Below are 24240 nucleotides of genomic sequence, written 5' to 3'. Positions count from 1 at the left end.
ACCTCATTTGACACGAAGAAAGAAATAGTGCACACAATATGTTCTTCCTCTCTATTGCATTCACAGCAGCGTGCTGATCAATGTACACATCTTATAAGCCACTTAGAAGCTGCATCCTTTATAATGAGACTCATTACGTGTACGTGCTTTGCAGGTGTAGATGATGACAAACATACCTTCCACGTACTCCATAACCATGCACAGATGGCGCTTGGTCTCAAAGGAGCAGAACATGCTGACTACAAAGGGGTTCTCAGCAAATGTTAAGATATCTCTCTCGACAAAAGCCTGCTGGATCTGGTTTCTCAAAATTAGGTTCTGTTTGTTGATCTTCTTCATGGCAAAACGTTGACGGGTGGTCTTGTGTCGCACCAAATACACCGCTCTAGAAAACCACATACCAAGAGCAAAAGTTCAATTTTCAGTTTGAACTATTTAAAAAGCAAAAAACAAACAGTGGATGGTAACTCCTTTGAATGGATCCTGATAGACATATCGGTGACTATAAAATCCCATCTCATTGCCAAACTCCTCAAAAAGAAGGAGACCTATCATGCTTCCTTCCAAAGCTACTCCGCCTTTTCGAATTCAGGAGCATTTTTGTTGATGTGACTAACAAGGAGATAATTCAGGCACAAATGTCACAAACTTCTTTTGCAAGGCTTGTATTTTTCAATACTACAGTCACTATTTCACTAAAAAACATCCAAAATATATGAAATCAGCATGATTTCTTTCCAAGCTCCATAAAGTTAATTTGATGCAGCACTGTCACGAGGGATTTCCTTCAGTATCTCTTACATTTCTATCATTTGCAGATCATTAGATTCCTGCACATTAGTAACACAGTTTGCAAATGAAATTTTCATCCGGTTTGCCTGCCTTTCTGAATCAATGCTTGCTTCCTTCTCTCTGGAGTATATTGCATTTAACATGGTATTGTGTCTCACAAGCAGCTGACTGTAAAATACACCCAAATATAAAGACAGGAATGAGTAACAGCAGAACTACAATCTCTCCCCACATTTTACAAAGTTATTTTTAAATCATGGGGGCTGTGCAGAAATGTGACTAAAATATAAAAAGCTTCTTGCCTAACAATACAGTGCTTCAACCTGCTCCATTGTGTCTTCACAGACTAAAAAAATACACCTACACTTTTTCCGCAATTTAAAATAAAAAACAAGTTGCTGTTAACTAAGCACTCACTTCTACAAAACACTCAAGCACACGCTTGCTTAGGTTTTAATGTTATGACCTACTGAATCACTATTCATAGTTATGGACTAATCAAAATCACTCGTAATGATTTATGAACTGCAAAGAGTTCAGCAATTGTCTTTAAAATTCAGGATAGGTTTGGATGATCAGTTACAATTTTAACTGACCAGCTTCATTCTGTATTCTTAAATGAATAAAATCTAATAGTACTCTTACTTTATTACTTCTCACATTTGCCCCTATATAATTTTAGCATTTATCTTGGTATTTCAAGTGCTCACAAACAGCCACGTAACATATATAATCTGAACACATGTAAGAATGCAAAATTATAAACAACTTTTTTTCTCAACATTCCTGCTGCTTGAATGAGTCATCAAAAACATTTGCAACTACAGAATTTTACCCTCACTCAGTTAGGTAGCCTTTATACAAACAGAAATCACAGGACTTAAAACACTCCGCATGAAAGGAAATACAGGTAGGGTGCCTTGATATACAATAAAGAAAGGGGTACCAAATAATTTTGTCAGACTCAAAGCAAACTATTGTTTAGGAAATTCCACAATCAACTAAGTGACAATATTTCTTCTAGAAACAATGTTTTGGGAAATCATTTTTGTCATCTCAAGCCAAGGTACTGAAGTGTCTATATTTTACCTACGTACAACAAAAAAGGCTGCAGAAATAATTACTGCAAAAACAGATTTGAGGCCACATCTTGGAAGGGCTTCAGCAAATTTGTGCCACAAAGGGATTAGGAATACAATATTCTGAAAGCTTTAACATGGGGCAATTTATTTTTACAAGCAACCAATAATCTGGAAGCTGGGTGCCAGTTCAGCACAACATTAAGACCTTCACAGTCAGGAAATATTTCCAGGTACAAGGGGTGCTGCCTAAGAAATCCTGAGAACATAAAAGAACTGGCATCTGTCACAAGAATGAAGAAGACAAGTATGCAACAAAGACCTAGGCAAAATTCTTTATACTTTGGACCCAAAAGAAAAGAGTCATTTGTCTAAACTTTGTAATAACCCTTTACTGGGTAGAATGATAATAGTATTTTCTTTTAAAGCAAAGCCTAAAAAGCCTTACCCATAAGCACCATTACTGATCAGTTTAATAGTTTCAAATTCTTCTTCAGATGGAGTTTTCTTTGACTGGACAGAAGCTCCACGGCTCTGGGGAAAGAAGATCCCAAAAAAAGGAAATTGAGAACAGAAGCAACTTCGTTCTATACTTCAACTCTTTTGTCCTTTTCTTCTTTAAGCAGCATTTACCCAAACACAAACGATTTCTAAAGTTCTGGAGTCCTCAGTTTCAGGATAATCATCAGTATCCCTAGCAGCCTTGCAGATTTCCTCTGCAAGTATTAGCACAGAAAATCATTGGAACTATAAGATTCAGACCTTTCCATAACATTACATATTTAAAATACCAATAAACTAAAAAACTAGGGATCTTTGAAACCTACTGAGTTATATAGCTACATTTTTCCAACAGTTGTAACTAAATTCATTTCTTTTCAATTCCCATCATGTTTTACATATGCAAATATGAAGAGTTTCTCCAAACAATTTTTGTTTGCAACTCCAAAGAAACACCAACAAAATTTGATGATAAACGTCTGTTTGCATCTTTTATGCATTTCACCTCCACAGGAGAGATTTGCACATTGTTATGAGTGCATACTTTAGTGCTTTTGAATGTCAGTGCTTTTTTTTTTTTAAATTAAAATTCCACTGCGTTATAATTAATTCTTTATTGTAGACTACTTCTTTCCAGAGGAAAAAAAAATGTGCTAGACAGTATGAGTGTATTACTGCTTTACCTCGACTGAATCATCTGTCTCAGGAGTGTCTGGGCTGTCATAGCTATTCAGCTGGGCCATTTCTGAAAAGAAAGGGGAGAGATTACTCCTAATGATCTCAATCAAACACTATTCTCTTTGTTTGTACAAGACAAACAGGATTTTAAGAGGTGCTTGTAGATTACGAAGGACATAGTTCCCCCCTGTAAAAAGTCACCCCAATTATACAGTGCTAACCTTTAACATCTTGTAAATTGTAAGCAGTATTTTATATAAAGATGAATATAATTAATTGTCCTAATCTCAGCATCACTTATTCTAGATGGTTTCTACAATACATAAAAACAACAAATGTAAGTTTAAGGAAACTGCCAGCTAGTTAATGTTAAAACCTACTCCATGCATAAAGATGGTGGCACCTCTACTCCAGAAAAGAAAAAGAATTGCATTTCAAACAACCTCTCCCCATGAAATGTGTACGATTCTGCAAAATGCTGAGCAGCAGCAAACTGTGAGAAATTCAGTTAGTTTAGGCTACTCAGCTGTCTTAGGAGATGCTATAAACTTTGCAGAACCAAATCCTACATTAACTACTAGTCTCTGAACAGACATCATTGACATTTCTGGGTGCCCTCCTTACAGAAAGGAAATAAGGCACCTTGACATCTCCACACATTTCTAAAGAAAATTTGACTTTAGTAAGGGGAATTAGTGATGGAAAGGTTCTCTCCCATGACAGGGATCAAAGGAAAATTTCCCTTTAATGTCAGATTTCAACAAATGCTATTAAATTGCATTTAGCAATCTTTGGTAGAAATTTTCCCGAAGAGCTCTTCACTTGAAGTCAACCTGTCACTGTCATTCGAGTAAACACCGTAGAAGCTAAACTAGTCCTATCCAGACTACTAATTTATGGTAAAATTATGCTCTCTAGGGAAAACAAAAAGTACAGTTCAATCACTGAAATATTCTGCAGCAATCTCCAATCTCTGTCACACTTTCTATTGTTGCTGAGCAAGCCATGCATGCTTGTAAAACTTGTCATAGGGGAAGAGAGTAAGCTAGCAAAGTGCCAGACAAAAATATTAACTCACAAATTCCAAAGTCAGGATCTTCTGGGGCTCTGTACACTTATAGCATATTCATTTTACTATATATAATTCTGGGACCTAGCAGAAAAGCTGCTACTTTCTTCGAAACATTACTCATAGAGTGTCTAAAAAGCAATGTAATTACATAGACCTTATCAAACTTTCTAACAGGTAGAAAGCAAATGTTTATGACCCCTTAAAAATGTATCAAATGTTTAAGTGCAATATTCAACATTCCTAAAAACCATGAAGTGTAAAATAAATCCTCTTCATCACAAACTAGATTTTCTCTGAGTATAAACTTGTGTTAATTATCATAAACTGTCTGGAAAAATATCTTTTGGGAGCAGAAAAAAAACTTTTATATCCAAGTGAACTACTCATTAACTGACATTATGTTTATAGTGCATCTACTTTAGAAAATTGAAAATATATGCACTCTTCACTGAATCATGCATCAATATTGCTGCTATTTTCACATGAAGTGCTCAGTTATCAGGCAGTACAAGGCACTCCTCCTCCTACTCTGATGACATACTGTGCTGGTTATAATTCACTCTTTTTTGGTTTCACTGCTATGCAAGATGTAAAAATACAAGTATCTCCACTTAAAAGAAAAAATTATACTAGTCCTGGTTTCATGGTCCCGACAATGGAAAGTCACAACTTTTCCCAGTGAGGCCAACAAATGGGATGACCAAATCCTTTCCAACCAACCCACCAGTAGTCGGTCAGGCGGTGGCTGGACAGAAATAACAAGTGAACTTACTTTTACTGCCCAGCAGCACAGAGAAAGCGGTTAAACCATAAAGCCATTTTCTAACATTTTTTCAGCTATAATACAGGGAGACATTATTAACACCATAAGTAAAGAACTGTCACTGTTGATGTGTGATCCTTACCCCAGCAATGCTCCTTTGAGACAAGGGGCTGGAAAAGACAATCTAGAATTTGACAACAAAAAGGAAGATAAGGACAAATGGCTTAAAAATTAAACCAATAAAATAAAAGCTTCCTTTAGCTATGTAGTGGCCAGGAGTTAGTATCTGGAGATTTGGTTATCCTTTCAGTAGTTTGGAGAGTACAAAACACGAGTTCTCACCCTCCAGGGGATCCCTGGTAAGTCCCAGCTGGCTGATAATGTAACGAGGAATGTCGCATTTAATTCCTTGCCCTTCCTTGGCATGGCCTTCTGCAGCTTCTAACAAATGGTAGAACTCCTCAGGATCAAACTCCTGCAGAAAGGTAGAGAGAAAGGGGAGGGGGTGGAGGGTAGGGTGTAAATGATTCAGCTTTACAGATATGAAAGGTTTCTCTGACATATTGGAGAGCAAGAGCATGGGTTGAATCATCTGGATTCCTCAGAAACATCCAAAACTAATTCTGGGTTGAGCAGCAATGCTAAACATTTATAGTACAACAAGCAAGTCAATGCATTCCAACCTGATCTGCAAAAATGCTATGCCTTTACAGCTTGGTGGACATCCACTGGCTTAGATTTGCTATTCAAAACATGACAAGGATTGTAGGAATTTTATGAACCAAAACCAGACTATCATATAATGAGGTCATAAAAATGCAAACATTAACCTGGACCCACCTCCTAATTTTGTCTCCAAGCTGTGCTATGAAAGGTGATGAGGACTGAGGTGCCTTCTGCTGCTGCCTCTGTCTGACAGAGGAGTTAAGCCAATACGAACCTCTCCTGCTTTCAAATATCACTTCTGATCAAACCATTCACCTGTCTACCTCACTTTTAACTGTCCCAACCTTAGAAATAACTAATAGAATTGTTAATAAAATACTAATTATTAGTCTACCAGCAGAGAAGATTTCACTTTCTACTTAAGAAATAATATTAAAGGGTAAAGGGTGGATTAGAACAGCTCAGGTTTGGTGTACTGGATCACTAAGGAAAGCAAAGGTTATAAGCAGGTATAGTTTTTTTTACTACATCAATATATACAGTTGGAAATAAAAGACAATATCAAGGTGCAAGAGCACTGCTGCTTAGAAGCAAGATCACTAAATAACCTTAATTCTGCCCTACAAACTTTATTATTTGCCAGTAATGAGCAAGACTCTTCAAAAATTTTCTAGTGACATGTGAGGGAAAAAAGGGAAGCAGCGAAAGTTATCAGAAAAGAATGGATGTGAGTATGGTCAGTGGTATGAGAGAAAACAGTACAGAACTGTGAACAAGAAAAAAAGTTAGGGAAAATGATGATGTAAAGATATGCAAATGGCTAGAGAAACAGAGAAGATGCTTTTTCTTGATTAGTCTAAGCAATGCTGCTTTGATACATCCATCAACCAAAGACAGTAACAATGCAAGAAACAAAGTTCTCTTCTAACTTGTCTGGAAAAGAATTCGTCAACTATCTGAGAGCTAGCAGACAGCAGGGATCACAGAGGACCATGGGAGAGATGTGATCAACAGGACTGCAATATAATTTAGAGAGCAAGGCGAGAGGGAAGGTGGAGTCAGGGAAGGATTTTTCAAGATACAGCTGTAGGGCATTCATTGGTGAGTAAAGGACAGAAGAAAATAAATGTCTGGTGACAAAAAAAAAATGAAGCGTACAAAAATAAATTCTACTTCTGCCTTCTTTGTGGTAGATTTATTTTATTATCTGTGTACCGTTTTACTTAAAAGGAGAAGAATGGTCCCTACTAAGGGGGGAGAAGTGCTATCAAAAATAATATTGAAAAAAAAAACAACAAATTACATACTTTCCCCAAAAGATGGTTTCAATGATGTAAAAAACACGCAATTTTGTTTAAGCCCCAGAGACTCATTCCATAAACAAACATTTCACTGTCCAACATGTAACACAAAGACTGAAGCCAAGTAACTGAAGTTTTAAATAATTACATGCCTTCAATCCCATCACGACTATCACATCCATCCCAACCACTGCCTATATGAGTCATTTCATTTAAAAGGCTTCTGCCTTCTTCGTAAGAACGAACTGTGTTACTGAAGTTAATGTTAAGAGTAAATCTTAGAACATTTGTCTATAAATTCATAAACAATGAAGTTAAATGTTAGATTATCAAAAGTTATGCTACAAAATAAAAATAAAATGTAGCTCACAAGCTATTTAAATGGTAGACTATCCATTGCTATAGTTGTTGCTCTTTTATAGGATGAAAGGAACACTCATGCTTAAGTCTTCACATCAGCAGAATTACATATATGGAAAAAATTGCTAGAAAGCCAATAAAGCTTAAAAAAATGGAAAAACTAATATATAAAGCCAAACATGATTTTTACACTTTAAAGACCAGCCACTGCATTTTCAAGGTTGTCACTACATGCTTTGGAGTTTATTACTCAAATCTCAATGACTTTACTGCTCTCCTGCACTTTGCAGAACGTGAGGTGCAGAAGATAGCGGATGACCCTGGAGACCTATTGATCTGCAGCTAAAAACTGACTTGATTTTGGAAGTGCTTCCAGGTATAGAGATGAGTTCACAAAACTTACCAAGGTTTCCTGCCTTCCTTGCACTACAGGGTTCCCAGCAAAGCAATCCATCTGATGGCCATGGGTCAGGGCAGAGGAATTCGGGAACTCTCTGAAGTCTACTGGTTCACAGAACCTCAGCAGGTGTTTACAACGACTGGCATCATTGGAAAGGTTGGACCACTCCAGTCCACCTTGCCAAAGAAAGCTCTGCAAAACTCATTTATCTTCTAGTGACTCCAGTGATAAATGGCATCCCCAGCCATGCTGCTGCCCTCAACCTGTTAACTACACATCTATGCCAGCCATAGATTCCTAATTCAGCCACCCTGTGTAATTTCTCAATCAGACGTAGCTTCCCTGTCATTTTTATGTCCAGAAAGAACAACTAGGTTGTGTGCTTGTACCTCTCACATAATGCAGGCCAGGGAATTTCATCCTGATAGTTCACAAATTTCAGCTGGTTTGTGATACCTCCTCCAGCCCTCAAAAAAAAAATTTGTGACTCTTTCCTATACTCTCACCGACTTTTCAACATCACTTTGAAATACAGACACAGAACTGAGCTCTATAATCAATAGCCACCACAATGTTGTATACACAAAACCATGCACTTACACACTCTTCACTGTTCCTACTAACACCCGGAGGAAAATCAGGCGGTGTGATGCTGCATGAAGTGATGCCAAAAGCTGTATCTGGCCCCTCAGACACAACCTTTACACTAAAACCTACCTAGCCACTGTTGCACCTGTCACTCCAACGGGAAGATAATTCCATATTAATGCAAAAGACAGAACTTTTTTTTTTAAAAAAAATACTGATTTATTTTTCATCAATGTTTTCATCGCAATTTAAAGTTTTCTCTTGAAGACCTTGGGTCCCTCATCTCCCCAAAGACACTCCAGACTTCAGATCACACAGGTGCTCTCCTGAGAACCACACTTACCAGGCACTCCAGCAGCCGAGCGGGTCGTGCAATAATAATCATCAGCTTCTTCACAAGTTGGGTAACAAAGGCAACCTCTGAGCTTTCTGATCGCTCGTGGGCCTGTGGAGAGCAAAGGATCCCATTATGGTCCTAGCAGTGAACTCTTCATGTTTATATGTCAAATGCTGATCACAGAGGAATCACCCTCAGTAACTGCAATTCAGCAGTGAAGGCATGGCCGAGTCAGGTCAGGTTGCAATCTTGGCTCATTCAAGAACCCCAAGTTACACATAGCTTTGCCATTACAACTGACTTTTTATCATGCAAGAGAAATTTCAAAGGCTCAATTTGCGTTATATCACCTATCAGTTACATTAGATATAATGTGGTCTTTGTTTTGTTTTTTAAAAATGAAAACAGGAATACTAATTCTTCCAATTTTACCATCCATATGATACCAAAATCTAGAAATGACCAACAGCTACACATTTTTTAGGTTGTGCTTTCAGGCGGAATTTGTATTACTTTCATTCATAATCATGAAAATCCTAAACTTTATTTTCTTTTGATTTAATTTCATAAATTCTGCTAAACAACTACAGCATTGTATTGAATGCTCTGTTGTACCAAGCACACAAGCAAAGCAAAGAACATACAGAAAGCTAGTTCAAAGAATTTATTCTCTCCCACTCTTTAATTTACCAGACTTCAGTACAAATTCAATGCTTAATTTCAAGGTTTGTGTGTGTGCGCATGCACAAAGAAGGGATGTCTTTTTATAGCAATAAATGCATTAAAATGGGTAATGTAAGAAAAACAGGCAAATTTGACCAACAATACCCACCCACCAAACTACTCTTGTTTGCTCAAAAACAATATTGTTACAAGTCCTGAAAAACAAGTAGAATAGTATTTCATTATAGGGTGATAAAAGATGGTTCCAATGAAAAAACCTCTGAAATGAAGTCTAGCTGTTGCTTTCCAATGTAAAAAAAATTAGGCTTTAGCACAGACACAAATATAAAGTCCAGAACTTCACCAATGTGTTTATACTGGCAACAAGCCAGTAGCTGCTGATAGGAATGATATTTTATCAAAACGAATGCAAGCAGCAAGAAACTTAAAGGTTCATTTATCATTGTTCATTAACACCATCTAAGAAAAAGAAATATACTGTTGAGAAACCAAAACACACTGTCAGTCACCTACAAGAACAATAAAAACACAGAAGCCAGAAAAAGGAAGCATTTATAACTATATGCCAATTTTGTTACCAAACCAACAACATTATTATTTCTCATTTTGACAAAGGTCAGAATAAGAAACATTAATTCAGCGGTGATAAGGCAGTGCCAGAATTTTAACCTTGAAGAAAACTACATAACTGCTAGTTCATCATCTACAAACATTACCAGAGATGCTTCCTGGTTATAAAAGCCTTATAAAGAATATTTTGAAAACACTGAAATAAGTTGTGATTTTTTCCTAAACAGTATTTTCTCATTATAAAGTAGAAAATGATGAAAATGAAGGTGATTAGTATTCACTCTGTGCCCCTTAATGCATTACCCAAACTTATGAGCTAAAATACGAATTCTATGAAGAAATTAATGCTTTCATAGCTGAAAAGCCATTCCAGATCACCAGGGGTTAGCTGCTTTGCCATGAATAAATAAAACATCAACAACTTTGTATTATTTGAAATATGAGCCATGCAATTGGAAAGTCCTTTTTCTCCCCCACACAGTATGCAAAAAATAATATTTTTATTTATTGCCTCTGTTTATACTGTTGAAGCAAACTTATTCCTTTAAATCAAGTCCTTTTGTTTTCTCGCTTTCTCATCTTCTGCAATTTAGGCAAATAATTTAAGAATTTAACTAACTTAATCAGGTGTCTATTTTGAAAATGAAAAGCTAGACCATGACTGCCAAATGAGAAAGAAAAGCAAATGGAAAAAAAAAAAAAAGAACAGAGTAGAGGATTACAAAAATCAAACACAACTTGTAACAGCCACTCAGCCATCATCTCTGCACAGCGCTGCTCTTCCAAGATCCTCAGCAACACTGCCTCTTCTTGTTTCCTCCCCTCACAGGATAGTCCAGACATCTCTGCAGACGTCTTGTTTACCATCTGTCCCGCTGACAGTATCTCGAAAGTGGACGGGGTTATATAGCACAGCTCTGCCCACCGCTTCCATGTGCCTTGGGATGATGTGTGCCACCTAATTAGCAGTTCCCAATGACGACATGCTTGTCTGAAGGTTGCTGGTGTCATTTCAGGGTTGTCCCCCCCCTCCTGCCTCCAGAGGGGAGGAGGGAGAAGCGATGGGGTTGTGGGTAGAGGCTGATGCCATTCCTCCACACATTGCCAGTGACACATGTACAGGAGGTAGCAACGGGTAATTTACAAACCGATTCCCATATCTGAAAGACCCATCCGTCACTAACTGGAGCTACTGGGGCATGAAATTAAAATCACTGTCCTCCCCTGGGGTTCAGCAGGACCAATAACTGGGATATGCAAGTCACAACACTGTAATTGAGCTAATATACTGATGGAAACCAAAACAATAGACCTGCAATGCCAAGAACCAATAAATTTACGCTCAGGCTCATATTAAGAAAGCAATTCCAATCAGAATATCAATTTTCCAATGTGCTGTATCAGTCACCATAGTACAATACTAATTCCCTCCTCTTTCCTTTTGTTCCATGCACAGAAACACACCTGTAATTCTTCATTTCCTTACCTCCAACTGGCTAAACCTATGCAAAAGCCATTCAACTTTTGGCTAGTTTTACTTCATCTTTGTCTTTTAGTCAATGGAGCCAAGTAAACAACTGAGTATAACCTTTTACTTCAAAGGAACCTGAGCTCCTGTTCCATCCTCTAACCCAACCCCAAAGGTAACAGATAAAGAACCAAATGCCCTATTCTTTTTCATAAGTATTTTCTGTTATTTTTTAATATCTTTTCTTTAAATGTGAAGTGTAGTATCCAAGTCCACGCTTTCCAAAGTAAAGAAAATCTATTAAATTCATTTTTACTTGAGGATCATTTCAGTGATGCAATAAGCAATAGATTTCTCTAGCTAGAAGACAATATTTCACGCTCCAAACGAGAAAATATCTCATTTGCCAGAATTAATGAGATTTGTTGGCATTTTATTACAAAAGCCAGGATCTAAAAACTTTAAAAGCTCTCTGGTTTGGTATATTTAAACAGCTCATTATTTACATACCCAATTACTCTATTTTATGAATACATTTTTACAACATAAAGTAGCCTCAAACTGCAACATATTAAATAGTTTTTTCTTTCTGTGGTTTGAAATTCCTGTGTGAATTTCACAGTAAAACTGTATGAAAATTCATGGGTATTCCTGCTAGTTCCTGACCCAGTGCTGCTCGTTTCCTTATTGACCAATAATCCATTTTCCCAGTCTCTCTGTATCTTGTAAAAATACAGCATGAAACTGTATATCCTACTGCACAGACCATACTACTGCCCAAGTGAAAGAGGTTTATTTTTGGGGAGGGATTCCAATTGGTCTTATTTATATAAAGTGCTACTCTGCATGATGCCTTAAGAAGGTAATCAGAGCTAAAGATCCTGCCCTAACCTTGGGATGCTCTAATTTCAACTCCAAGAATCTGGTGTTTCATGTGAGTCCTCAAAAAAAATATTAGAAGGTGTATATCGAGGACTTGTTCTGAGGGAGGGGAGAGGAAAAGAAAAAGCATGCTTACCTGACCCACACCTTCTCTGAGATCCTGATCAACCTCTTCAGGCCATAAGACAGGCCTGAGAGGGATGAGTGGAGTGGCCAGACCTAACCTATTGCTCTCTCAATTTCTTAGAGTATAATAAATCACAGTCCACATACAAAGGAGGGAGAAAAGTCTGGAAGCTGGAGAATTTCAAGCTTAAACTATCTGTTACCAGAAGACACTTTAAAAGACACTGTAAAATACTCTGTAGACCCTTTGCACCCCTTGAAGTGTAAGCTGTTTTGTAAAACATACACATCCACTTCTAGTGAAAGCTTTTCAGCTTCCAAATCACCGACCAAAGGTGCCTGCATTCCTTATTTCATAGCTGGTGTGCACACATACCCTGCTTCTAGATGCTGGAGATACAACATGGACCTACTGACACACTCATCTGGCTGCAGGAAACCTCTGCACACTGCTTCCAGCTCCCCCACAGCAGCTCCAAGCCTTCTCAGCAAAATGCAGCAGTGCTCATGTGCCTCTGTGAGTCCCTGCACCAGCCAGCCCTGGATCCAGCAGCAGTGCCTGCGTGCTGCTTATGCTGTCCAAAAAGGCTCTGCTGCCATGCTTTCAGACACTAGAAAGATTTTCCTCCTTTAAAAACCATGAATCCTGAACAATTTCTTTGACTAGATGCAATTTCTCCAGCCCTGTATGCTGGAAGCTATGGTCAAACTCCCGCACCGCATCCAAAGAACTCTACTTTTACCAGGAAACACATTTTTTACTATAGAAATGCATCCGCAGTGGTTACTGATATGCCACAGGCAGACAACCATGCAGGTCCTTGACAAATATTCTCTTCCTCTCTTGATCTGTCAAAATCATTCCTCATTCAGGCTTAGCACCACAGGAACAAACATCAGCAATTTCTTTTTCCCATGCATAACAAATATCGGGGAAGTTGCAGCCACACTCATATAAATGTGGTAGCTAAAAACTTTAGTTAAAACAAAGGAAGATTCTGCAGTTTTCACAAAGCTTTTAAATACAGTAGTAGTATATTAACATAGTATTTTAATCTACCTACCACTTCTAAAGCCTAGAAAGAGTGGCAGAGGTGCACGAACTAGTGCAATTCATACTGGAAAGCTGATCAATGACATGTAAATACATCTTCATTAAAAAGATTAAAAATCATCACAGAAAAATTATTTTAGGGTCTCTGTTTCTTAGTATCTCAGTGATATTTGTTATCTGAGCCTGTGATCTTTATAAATCCTGTACTTTCAACTTGCTATCTCCTTAAATCAAAGCAGAGGATTAGGAAGATGTTCCCAAACAGAGGTCTGGACCCAGCAATAAGTAATAGCACCGACTCTTCGCAACAGCTATAGCATAAATTCTAAGAGATTTTTTGAAGTTAATATTATTTTAAAGGAAAAGAGTGATTTTAATGAGTAGCTGAAGCATACTGAGCATGCATTAAAATTGTGCCCCCTTGTGTATTTTCAAATGCTTTGAACACCACAAAACACATCGAAGTAGCAAAAAAAAAACAACCCCACAACTGGATTAGTTCAGCTCAAGAAAATCTTTTATGAAAAATTTATAGCAACACTACAAACTATGGTGTTTTCACTCCTTGAAGGCACTATTGTAATTAATAAGTCATTCAGAGTCTTGAAGTACATGAAAGAAAAGTTCAGTAATTTCCTTCATCTGTATGAACCCAATTTTCATAAATGGCAAAGACTGCCTTTGACTTCCTCATATGCATATTTAACTTTCATACAGATGAAGTACACAGGTGAAGTGACTTGCTCAAATCCGCCCATGGTAGATCAACGACTCAGGTCTCCTGATACCCCCACCTGCTGCCCTTCCTCTGGAATTCATCCTGCCTCTCCTGAAATCAAAGCTCTGCCTTATTGTTTCAAGTTTCAATCAAAGTAATATATTCTACTTCTAGAGTGCACTTACATCCTGGAGAAGTTTCTCCAAGTTTTCCTGCAGCTCATAAAAGTACCGAGAAGTAATGAGACCTTCACGTGATTTATCTAGGCAATCTCTGGCCAGTTCAATAACTTGATGATGGATGAAACTTAGGACCCCATCTGCTAATTGCAGCACATTCTCTGGAGCATTAGAGGCAATAAACTCAGCCAGCCGTTCTTCCATCTGCGCTGTGGCCTAAGAGTACAGAATAAACAAATTATTCTTAAAATTTTACTATCCCAAAATCTAAACATAAACAAGTAGGGTACTAAAGTAACATATTCTCAATCCCAAAATGCACTGGGCTTAGAAAATAGTCCAAAATGCAATAATGGTGTTTTGCTTAGAATAAAATTATTATACCATAGGCAAGAATTATGTTCACAAGAACAAACAGCAACATTTAATCAGGACACACTTTTTGCAAATGGAAATGACTATAAAAATATCTTGGTTCTGAGGCTGCATTCTTCCCTGGGTCTCCAGAATAAGGATGTAAGATCCAAGGCAGCTCTCAGAACTTGTACGCAAGACCATGAAATCTGAAAATCATTGCCCCGAGCAATAGACAGACGTCATTTCTTTCAGTATAAGCCCCAATATCCTGCCACCAGAGAAACATCTATTTTTACTAGTGGTAAAGCAGAAAGGAATGACTGTATCGACAGCTCTGGGATAAACAAACATCTATGTTCATTGCGGTGAAATGTTAATTCTCAAAACTTGATTCCAAAGATCTTAATATTCAGCTTTAAAACAATAAACAAACAATTGGAAATCAGAGGTAAGACATGAGATCCTTCCCAGTAAGTACCACAAATAAATTCTGAGCTTTCTCACAAGTTCATTGAATGCATTATTCAAAAAGTGATTCCTTACCTTTGGAAACCTTTCTTTGTACACATGATTCATCATTATTATTTCACTGTCAAAGGAAATTGGGGAGCGACCCGGGCTAGAGGAGAAAAGAAAGTACATCATCATTTACAAATATCACATCAAAACCCTCAAAAATCCAGTGCTGGTCACTGCCACACTGACTGTGGCCCTTTGACTTCCCTTCAGTAACGGCTATATGTAGAACTTCAGAGGAAATCTTACCAAGCAATGGCAGTTCATAGCCCTCCAGAAGTGACAGCTAACTCATCTGAAAACTGCTCACCCTCCTGTCTGCACAAGAACTCAGGCAGACAACCCACCTATTCCCACTGAATGCAAGCCCTAACACACAAGCATGTAAAAAAAAAAGTGAATTAGTTAAAGGTACTGTCACTGCCTGTGTTCTCTTACTGCCCTCCATGGTAATGGCAGCAGACCTGCACAGGAAGAAATCCCTATTACCTCCAGAGTCTCTAGTGCTGGAAAGGAGCAGAGAAAAATGCAACAAGGACCTTGAGAAGACTCGCTTTCCTTTGTCTGAAGAACACCATGCTACTGTAGGGATGCACGAACAGTGTTATTCTGCTAAATCTTCTATATAAATACCACAAGCAGTAGGAACAGAATACTTTCATGAGAACTGCACTCCCTTGGGCATGTTACACCATGGATGCATATGCATGGATGCATAGGTTAGCAAGCAACTTCAAGGCACACACACGCACGCACAAAAAGGACAGTAAATCTTGACAAACTGCATTTATATCACTGTTTGGGTTGTTTTTAAAGAAGAGTTGCATCTCATTTCATCACATCTGATGGTATGCAATGCTCTGACTCATTCCACCACTGAGGACAGCCGGAGTGAGGTAATGCAGATAATCCCCAGCTACAGGATCGCCTACAGCATCTCATTTTTCTGGTTACATTGTTTTAACATTCAAGACGAGCAAGAGCTTAAATTATTTGGAGTATTATATGATTATTGTCTTCATGATTTTAAGAGTACCACATATTGTGAAAAATATTTTTTATATATAAAAAATGCAATTTTATTTTGAATCAGTTCAAACATTTTAAACTTTCTTGTGAAAGATGAAATGGATCTCTCTAAATGGAATAAATGCATTTTAAACTCTGAATGCATTACAGTTACTACCTTGCCGCTAACCTATTTAAAGGAAAAGCATTCTTTTGGGAATATATATTTACAATTCAGAGAAAATTTAACTCACTGGCTCACAGAGTATAGCAACACCAATCTCTTTTTCATGCCTGGCGCTGGAATTCCATGAATTAGATTGTGTCTTGTTTTTATTAAGGTTTATCCCTCAGCTTGAGAAAATACACTTCAGCCTAAATGTCTCACTGAACCCACATTACAAGAGAAAAACTGATTTGGATGTTCAGTGGCTACTCATAACAAGTAAAAACACATTTTCATGGTTATTTTTCTCAACAATAATATATCCTCTTTGATCAAGAAAACATTTCTGTACAAAGAAACTTACATTTATATTTGCACAGAATGCATGACATAATGAAAACAAGGGTAGGAGCTTAGAGAGTGATATAAAAAAGTCATGCTTTGAAGCACATTTCCCTACATATCTAGGTAACTATGCTTCTTCTTTTTTCTCTAAGACCAAAACCACCAGTACAAGCATGTGATACCTTTTTACTGGCAGTTCATTGGGAATTAAGGATTTGGTGAACATATTTCTTGAAGAATTTATTTTCTATAATGAAATGATTCTCTGTGTGATACTGACTACAAAACTACGAAGGCACATACATACTTCATTTTCACTCTAAAGCAGTCCTACTAAATTTTGTGCATGTTTAAGTATTTGCTGTCTTAGTGCTACAACAAAACGTTGGTTTTTTTTTTTCCTTTTACTTTCAAAACACTTTATTTGTATGAATATAGGAAGTTAATAGCTGTACAGAAGATATACTTCTTGAGCTGTCCTGCCAGGAGCTGGAGCATTTCCTTAAGAACAGCCGAAATGATTTGATGCTGATGGTGGTTTTTGTTTGTTTGTTTGTTTTGTTTTTTACATTTCTGAAACAAAGCAATTCTTATTTTCTTTGTAGAAGACTCTACTGACTGGCAAGTAAACTCTTATAATTCCTTAGCCTGCTTAGGCGCTGGCAGTTGTTACTCATTTTATTTTTAATTTTCTACCACCTAGAATGAAAGAGCATTCAAGCAACTGAGAATAAAACCCAGGACGAAGGTTCAAATTGTCATTCTAAATAAAATTCACCCAATAGAACATGTCAAATTAAATGACTACAGCAAGGAGTGCACCATAATATAATGCACCATAATTTTTTAAATGTTGAGCTTTAACCTAGGAAACTACAGAAAAATTATGTGGGAAGGTGACTAAGTAACCAAAGGCTGGCTGCCAGGAACTTCTGATTATTGATTGAGTAGCATGTTGGAGACATAACCAGATGAAAAACAAACAAACAAACAAACAAAAAACAGGACTGGGCAGATAACTGCATGCTACCAATGGAGAATGTAAGAGAACTTTTATGGAAGAAAAAAAAAAAAGAGAGATCGAATACATTTTCTTGGCATGACAGCTTTTCAAATGCAAAAGCTTTGCACGTGTACACAGCACAAAAAAAATCATATGTGGTACAAAACCAGTCTAACATTTCAAGCCTCACAAAGGAACAGATTCTTTTCTGTACAACAGGACACACACTGTGAACGTGCATAACATTTCAAGACAAAAAGCAGGCTTCTTCTCTCTTCCTGGTAGATGGGTAGGTCAAAGAAATTATTATTGTCAGTGAGTTTTTCATTTCAGCAGAGCAGACATTAGAAGAATAATATCTGTCCCCTTAAGCTTAACAGCAAAATGAAAAACTACTCTGTTCTTCCCCTTCCCTCCACTTCATGAAATGATGTGGTAGCAGACTTCCAGTGACATCTTTCTCCCACAAAGGCTTCCAGACTTCAGCTTGTCAAAACTCAGGTGTCTTTATCTGATACTAGAAAGTGAAAAGAGCTAATAGCTATCTCAAGAAGTAGTGTATTAATAAATTAAATCTCACAAAAAGCCAGCTTAGCAGTGACTAAATAAAATTGAGCTGTTTATAAATAGGTATTTTTTCCTTCACTGTGGCAGCTGTATTTACTAGAAAAACACCGAGAAGTTAAAAGCTCTGTTCTCTTCTCAGCTTTAACCCCACATGGAGGTTTAATTATGATGAATGTATACCATATTATAGAAGCCAATGTCCACAGGAAAATTAAAATCATAGGCCTTACACTTTTGTCATTTCCAGTGACAAAAAAAAATAGTAATTGTAAAACTAGAGAGCTGAAGTTGCATAAAGTAGAAACTATAAGTGTTTTCCTGAAGCTGAGCAGTGCCAGCCTCCCTCTTCCCCAAAAAATCAAACATATAAATATTTGCCCTCAAAGAAATTACATTAATATTAGATGCCAGAAAAGTCCCCCGGAAAAAAAAAAAAAAAAAAAAAAAAAAGAGAGAGAGAGAGAGAGAGAGAGAGAAGGTAAAGCAGAATCAAATGTGGCCAATCCCCATCTGTTGGTCAGACTTCAGAGCAGAAATATCTGATTCAGCACCTGACACAGACCACAGCAATTAGGCCTTGGGGCTTAGTCCTGTTCCTGGACGAGCCAAGGAGCAAGAGAACTGAACTCAGTAGAGCAGAAAGCATCCACTGGAGCCTGAAGTTAACCAACACACGTGGTAACTGTGAAATACAGTTTTCCTGAGTGAAAATCTATACTGCAGAGGAAGAAACTGCAGAAAGTTAAAGGTGCAACTTTACTTTATTTTTCAGTGTTTTTTTCAAGAATCTTTCTTCCTGCATAACCAAAACTGAACAGCACAGAAAGTCCATGCTGGGCAGTTATTCTAGTGCTGCTAGCAAAAAGGAAAACCAAGGCAAAGTAAAATATATAGCAATCGGTCTTTTTATGGAACAGGAGAGTGATGAAACAGAGCAGTAAGAACCTTTCTCTTTGAGCACTTTGAAAAGTCATTTCTGAGCTTGCAAAAGGGTGAAACTGTTTACACACTTTCTGATTCATTCTTTTTAAATTAATTTTACAAACACTGAGCTTCTAGCTACCTTTGTCTGGGGACGAATGCTATTTGCAGCTGTTTTTGTCCTGCAGAACTGTTTTTCACCAGCCTTTCGTTACACTAGGAGTGCCTTCTGAGTGTAAGGGATGGGTAGGTGAGATTAAAAATTAGGGAAAAGAGAACACATTTCAATCTCAAGCTCTTTGAAAGCAAGGACTAATGATTTTTTTTTTTCTATACTTTTACACAGGAACTGCAACTAGCTCTCTTTCCAACACATATTTTTTTCCAAACCTTTTTTTTATTATTTCTTCTGCGCATGCCAACAAACACTGGAACTGCTTTAGACAGAAAAGACTGTAAAGTAAAAAGCAGTACAGAGGTCAAGTAAAAATACCCACTTTTCCTCATAAGAGGCAGACCATAAAGATACAGAGTGAAAGCCAGTTGAATTTAAAGCTGATCACCACTCTGAACAACTTCAAGTTCACAAAATTCACTGTCTTGAGAGAAAAAACAAATGGGCCAACATCATCTTTAACACAGTTAGAATGCATTTGGGTAAGAAATACATGCCTCAGTCTTAGGAATATAAAACTATTATCTTTCTGTGGTGAATCAGTGGCCGTGAGAACCCCTGCTCTACGTGGAGCATCACCTGCTCCTCTGCAGCTTGAGATGTTGGGCACTTTGTTAAGGCAGCAGCAGCAAGTGCTGAAACCACGCAGATTACTCACGTGGTTCAAGCTGATGCTTGAGGGATGAGAGAACTCCACAACCTACAGGATTGATTCTTAAGACAAAAAATGGACTGTATGGGCCATCAGTGTGGTTTTGCAACACCTATTCTTTGTTCCCATCTTGGATACTTTTTGTCAGAAGCTTCTCCTGGTAACTTACATTTTCTAGGAATTGTCTCTGTATATTCTCAGCAGCAGGATCTAACACACTGAAAGTCAGGTTGGAGGACTGCATTTAAACAGCACTGCCCCGCAAACTGATGAAAGAGCACATTTGATTAAGGGTGATCTCATCAACTATATAAAGATTCACTGCTACAGTCTTCGATCTTTTTTCCCTAGACATCATTACCCTGAAATATGAAATGAGATCAAGGAAAACAGGCAGATTGGGGGGCAGAGTGAATGCACAGAAGCAGCTCTTGAAAGAGTTATTAGTCAGCCCGACTTTTATCTCCAATGTTTCCCACTTGTTAGCAACTGTTGAAGGATGACAAGTAAAAAGAACTGGGAAAAGATGGAGGGCAGCATCTCTCTAAATTAAAAAGAGTAATGATGCCAAGTTTAGCGTGAGAATCTACACTCTCTGTGCATTTTACTCCTGGAAAAAAAAAGTCTCCTTCAGGTAAAGCCCAGGATTGTTTTAAAAGAAGTGAACACAGCCTGGGCATCTCTCTGTTGATCAGTAACTTGAAGGATTTGAAGGCTGCACTACAAAAAAAAAGAAGATATCAAAGATATGGCCTTTCATTTAATAGGTGAGTGCTGAATCTATTGGAGATGGATGGGAGAACTGTCTCCTGGCTTCAGCTAAATACTAGAAAATGTTAAATTCCTACTCAAAAAAGTAGATTTTTTCCAGAAGTTCTATGCAGGCAATAGTCTAGCTAGGACCATAAAAGGATGATTTGATACTTCTAGAAAAAAAATCTGGGGTTACAGAGGCCCTCAAAAACAAAACAAAACAAAACAAAACAAAAAGAACAACAAACGGTCCCAGCATTTGACAGCGGCTACCCCCTGCCAAATAGAGTACTAACTCACAGAAACACTGATACATCAATACAATTAATTGGAGCAATTTTCCTTTGAGGTGCAAGGGCCAGTACAGATGTTTGGTAGCAGTAAAGGTGCTTTGGAGCCACACAGCATCACAGTACTAGCAATAAGCAAAATGAAAAACAAACCAGGAACAGTAAGCTTAAAAAATTTAAATTACTTGACTCTAAAATTTGTAATACCAATAAGGTTGGCCATTATCACACTGAAAACCCAAGAAAGCTAGAGAAAGTGTTCAAGAAATAAATATTAATCACAATACGACATGCTGAATTAATCTTGTCACAATCTGTAAACCTACTCTGATAACTCTGCTTTTAAATCATCTCACAGAGGACAAATTCTCAAAAAGTTAATAATTTATAATAACAAGAAAAAACAGAATTATGTTCTTCATGTCTTTGTTTACATCATTCTTGCATCAGGAATAGTGCTTTATACTTCATTATTCCAACAGCAATATGTCTGTGTTAGGACAATAATTACTTTAGTGATGGGTTGTCTACCTATAGGAGCTGTTTTATCTACAAGGAATTAGTACTACCACAGCTACACTGATCAGCGATAGTCAGCGTTAAGAGTGACAGCAGCAAGACTGAAGTAGGACTACCAGTCAGAGACTTGAACAATTTAGCACAAATCATGTAGCTACTCTTTTACTACATGGCAATTTGTAGAGATCACAGGCTAAGTGTGCTACTACCTACAGTACTTACCTGCTCTTGTAGATTACTGTGTAACTGCACTTAGCAGTTCCATATGCAATTAGCATGCAGCCTGCACTGTAGTTCAGAACATACAAATAATTATGAATAATCATGAGGGGTCAGCTCTGCCGTGACACAATACTCACCAAGCATTTTCTCATGGACTATTTCCCTTCTATTACAAACCCCAGTCTAAGTCCTGAACCGGGCACACTGATTCAGTATTTCCAGCTGACAGCTTCTGGATCATGCGCATTGATTTAAAAGTGATATCCAGCCTTTGATACTCTCAGATGAGGAGCATAAGAGATACTTCACCTCTTTGTCCCCTGCTTGTATAAATCCTTTTTGTTTCATAACAAAAGGTTATGTAGATGCTACGGAAGGTAGGCATCCCTTGAGTTTTCTTTACTTGGTCCAGCACTAAACACATAAAAAACTTATGGCTTGTGGATTTGTTTTTGTATTATTTTTTTTTAATAATTGTTAGAGAATTGGAACAAAACTTGTCCAGAGAGTTTGTGGAATACCCAAAAGCTGCCTGAACATGGTCCTAAGGCAGTCTGCCCGAGCAGGGGTTCGGACAAGAAGACCTCCAGAGGTCCTTTCCAACTTCCATCATTCTTTAATTCTGTGAAAGATTAAGTTCTAGTTGCTTCTATTTTTAAGTATGGAAAAAAGTCAACTGCAGAAATAACCACTGGATAACTATCTTTGAAGAACCAATTCTCTGAAGAAACAGTAAAAATTATTCAACTGCTAATGCAGGAGAAATGTTTTCAGAGCTATAACAAAACTGCTCGTGGGTGCAATTCTGTTTGAGGTTTTGACTTCATCGACTCCAGTTTTCATACCCTTTCAGAATCACTGCTGGAAAAGTTATTAACTGTGACTGTTATAGCTTCCTCATATGACTGCAGCAAAATTCTGAGAAGAAACTTCACTAACGGAAATCTACATCCTACAGGCTTAGTCTATGATGCTTCTGGATCACATTTTCACAGAGTTGTGGTGGAGATACAAAAGCAGACTGCACTAACCATTTTGCGATTGAAATCCTTAGTGTCAAATGTAAAATAAAAATATATATATTTCTTTCTGATTAGGTGAGGAGGAGTCAATGCTCAGCAAAGTAATGTCAAGAATATGTAAAAAAACAAAAAACAAAAAACAACACCTTTTCTTGATCTTCTTAAAGCTGAAAGCACACATGGAAATGCAATACTTGTGTCTAACATCTTAAATATTCAATAAACATAGCCTGAAGCTCACCTGAGACTGCGAGATCGAGGTCTCAAGGCTGGAGAATGGCGCCCTTCTTCATCAGTGATGCTCTCAGTACTGAAATGCTTTGTCAGGAAATGAAGTTCATCTGCCGTGGGCTGAAAGGGCAGCTGGTGCAGCTTCTCCTGAGATGAGCATGATGACTGAGTACAGAAAAAAATACAGAAAAGAAATGCACTAAACGCATGCATAGGGGTCAGCTAATGAATGGAGGAGGAACGAATTCTGCCAGACACTGCACACTCCAGCGGAAAAGAAAGCTACTTATCAGACCAGGTGCCTCTGTTTAATGTTCTCTTTAGGCTAAGCCAAACCATGTGTACAATGACAGAGCTGGTGAGATCAGGACAACTTTGGGAACAGGCTAGGGAAGCAATACATCTGATTCTGGAACTGTTACATTTGATCACGAAGGTAATTTACTCTTAGGAGACAGAAAGGAATATACATGAACAACAGTGCTACTCTGGAAAGGACAAGGAGGTTCCTGGAGTGGTGAGCAACTTTCCTTTTCCCTCATGCTCTCTTAGCTCAGGAGTTTCACTGGCATGCAGAATGCTATGGAGCTGTGTAGACACGGGAGTTTTTACTTATTATTGGCTCTCAATTGAAATTGCTACTGTAAACGGTTTGGATTTTATTTCTCCATGATCTCCATTTTATTTCTCCTTTTCTTTACCCATCAGGCTTCTTTTCTAGCCAGGTAGGAAATAATAAAATGAAAGCAGCTGACTTTGTAGTTGCATGATTAATAGTTTCCTTTTACAAACAGTAAAGCAGCTCATTCATTTTTAAATAAGTCAATAAATTTATATGACATGTCCTATGATAATGATAGACATGAAATAGATTTAATTCTTGAACCTAAAGAAACCTGAGCTCATAAGATTTGTGGGAAGTGTGAATAACATCAAATGTTGGATGTTCCAGGGGAAAACGCTGTAGGTCAACTAAAGAATACACTTTTTTTGTGTGATTATTTTCAATGTCCCTTTCAATTTTTCAAAAATAAGTAAATGTATTATGTAAGGACAAATTTAAAATCCTCTGAAGTGCTAAATAACCAGAGCAGCAATGAATAACACCACTGGGCCTTATGAAAAACACCATACTAACATAAGTTCTGAGGCTTCTTCTCAGTCCGATGAAATCTTTTGTGCACATTTTTCCAATGGAAGAACTTTTGCTACAATGACCCTCACTGTAACTAGTAAGCAGAGCATCCTAATACCAGAAGTAATAAGGAATTATGC

The 24240-nt window shown here is 37.6% G+C and overlaps 1 protein-coding gene across 11 annotated transcripts in view; it reads right to left on the bottom strand.

Annotated features, from left to right (window-relative positions):
• MAST2 (microtubule associated serine/threonine kinase 2) overlaps positions 1-24240 on the bottom strand; it is a 198933-nt gene that overhangs the window by 35824 nt on the left and 138869 nt on the right. For 9 of the 11 annotated variants that reach the window (XM_038183262.2, XM_027462776.3, XM_027462775.3 and 6 more), the window contains 8 exons: positions 22976-23130; positions 15119-15194; positions 14225-14434; positions 8544-8645; positions 5228-5360; positions 3056-3117; positions 2320-2405; positions 177-385 (listed from right to left, as the gene is read on the bottom strand). In XM_038183262.2, the coding sequence (XP_038039190.2) occupies positions 177-385; positions 2320-2405; positions 3056-3117; positions 5228-5360; positions 8544-8645; positions 14225-14434; positions 15119-15194; positions 22976-23130 (1033 nt within the window). The remainder of the gene's footprint in view (positions 1-176; positions 386-2319; positions 2406-3055; positions 3118-5227; positions 5361-8543; positions 8646-14224; positions 14435-15118; positions 15195-22975; positions 23131-24240) is intronic. The other 2 variants (XM_038183260.2, XM_038183261.2) reach the window with 1 other exon arrangement.

Source organism: Anas platyrhynchos, chromosome 8, assembly GCF_047663525.1.
Source record: "Anas platyrhynchos isolate ZD024472 breed Pekin duck chromosome 8, IASCAAS_PekinDuck_T2T, whole genome shotgun sequence".
Classification (NCBI taxonomy): domain Eukaryota; kingdom Metazoa; phylum Chordata; class Aves; order Anseriformes; family Anatidae; genus Anas; species Anas platyrhynchos.
This window is presented reverse-complemented; position numbering and strand designations above follow the sequence as displayed.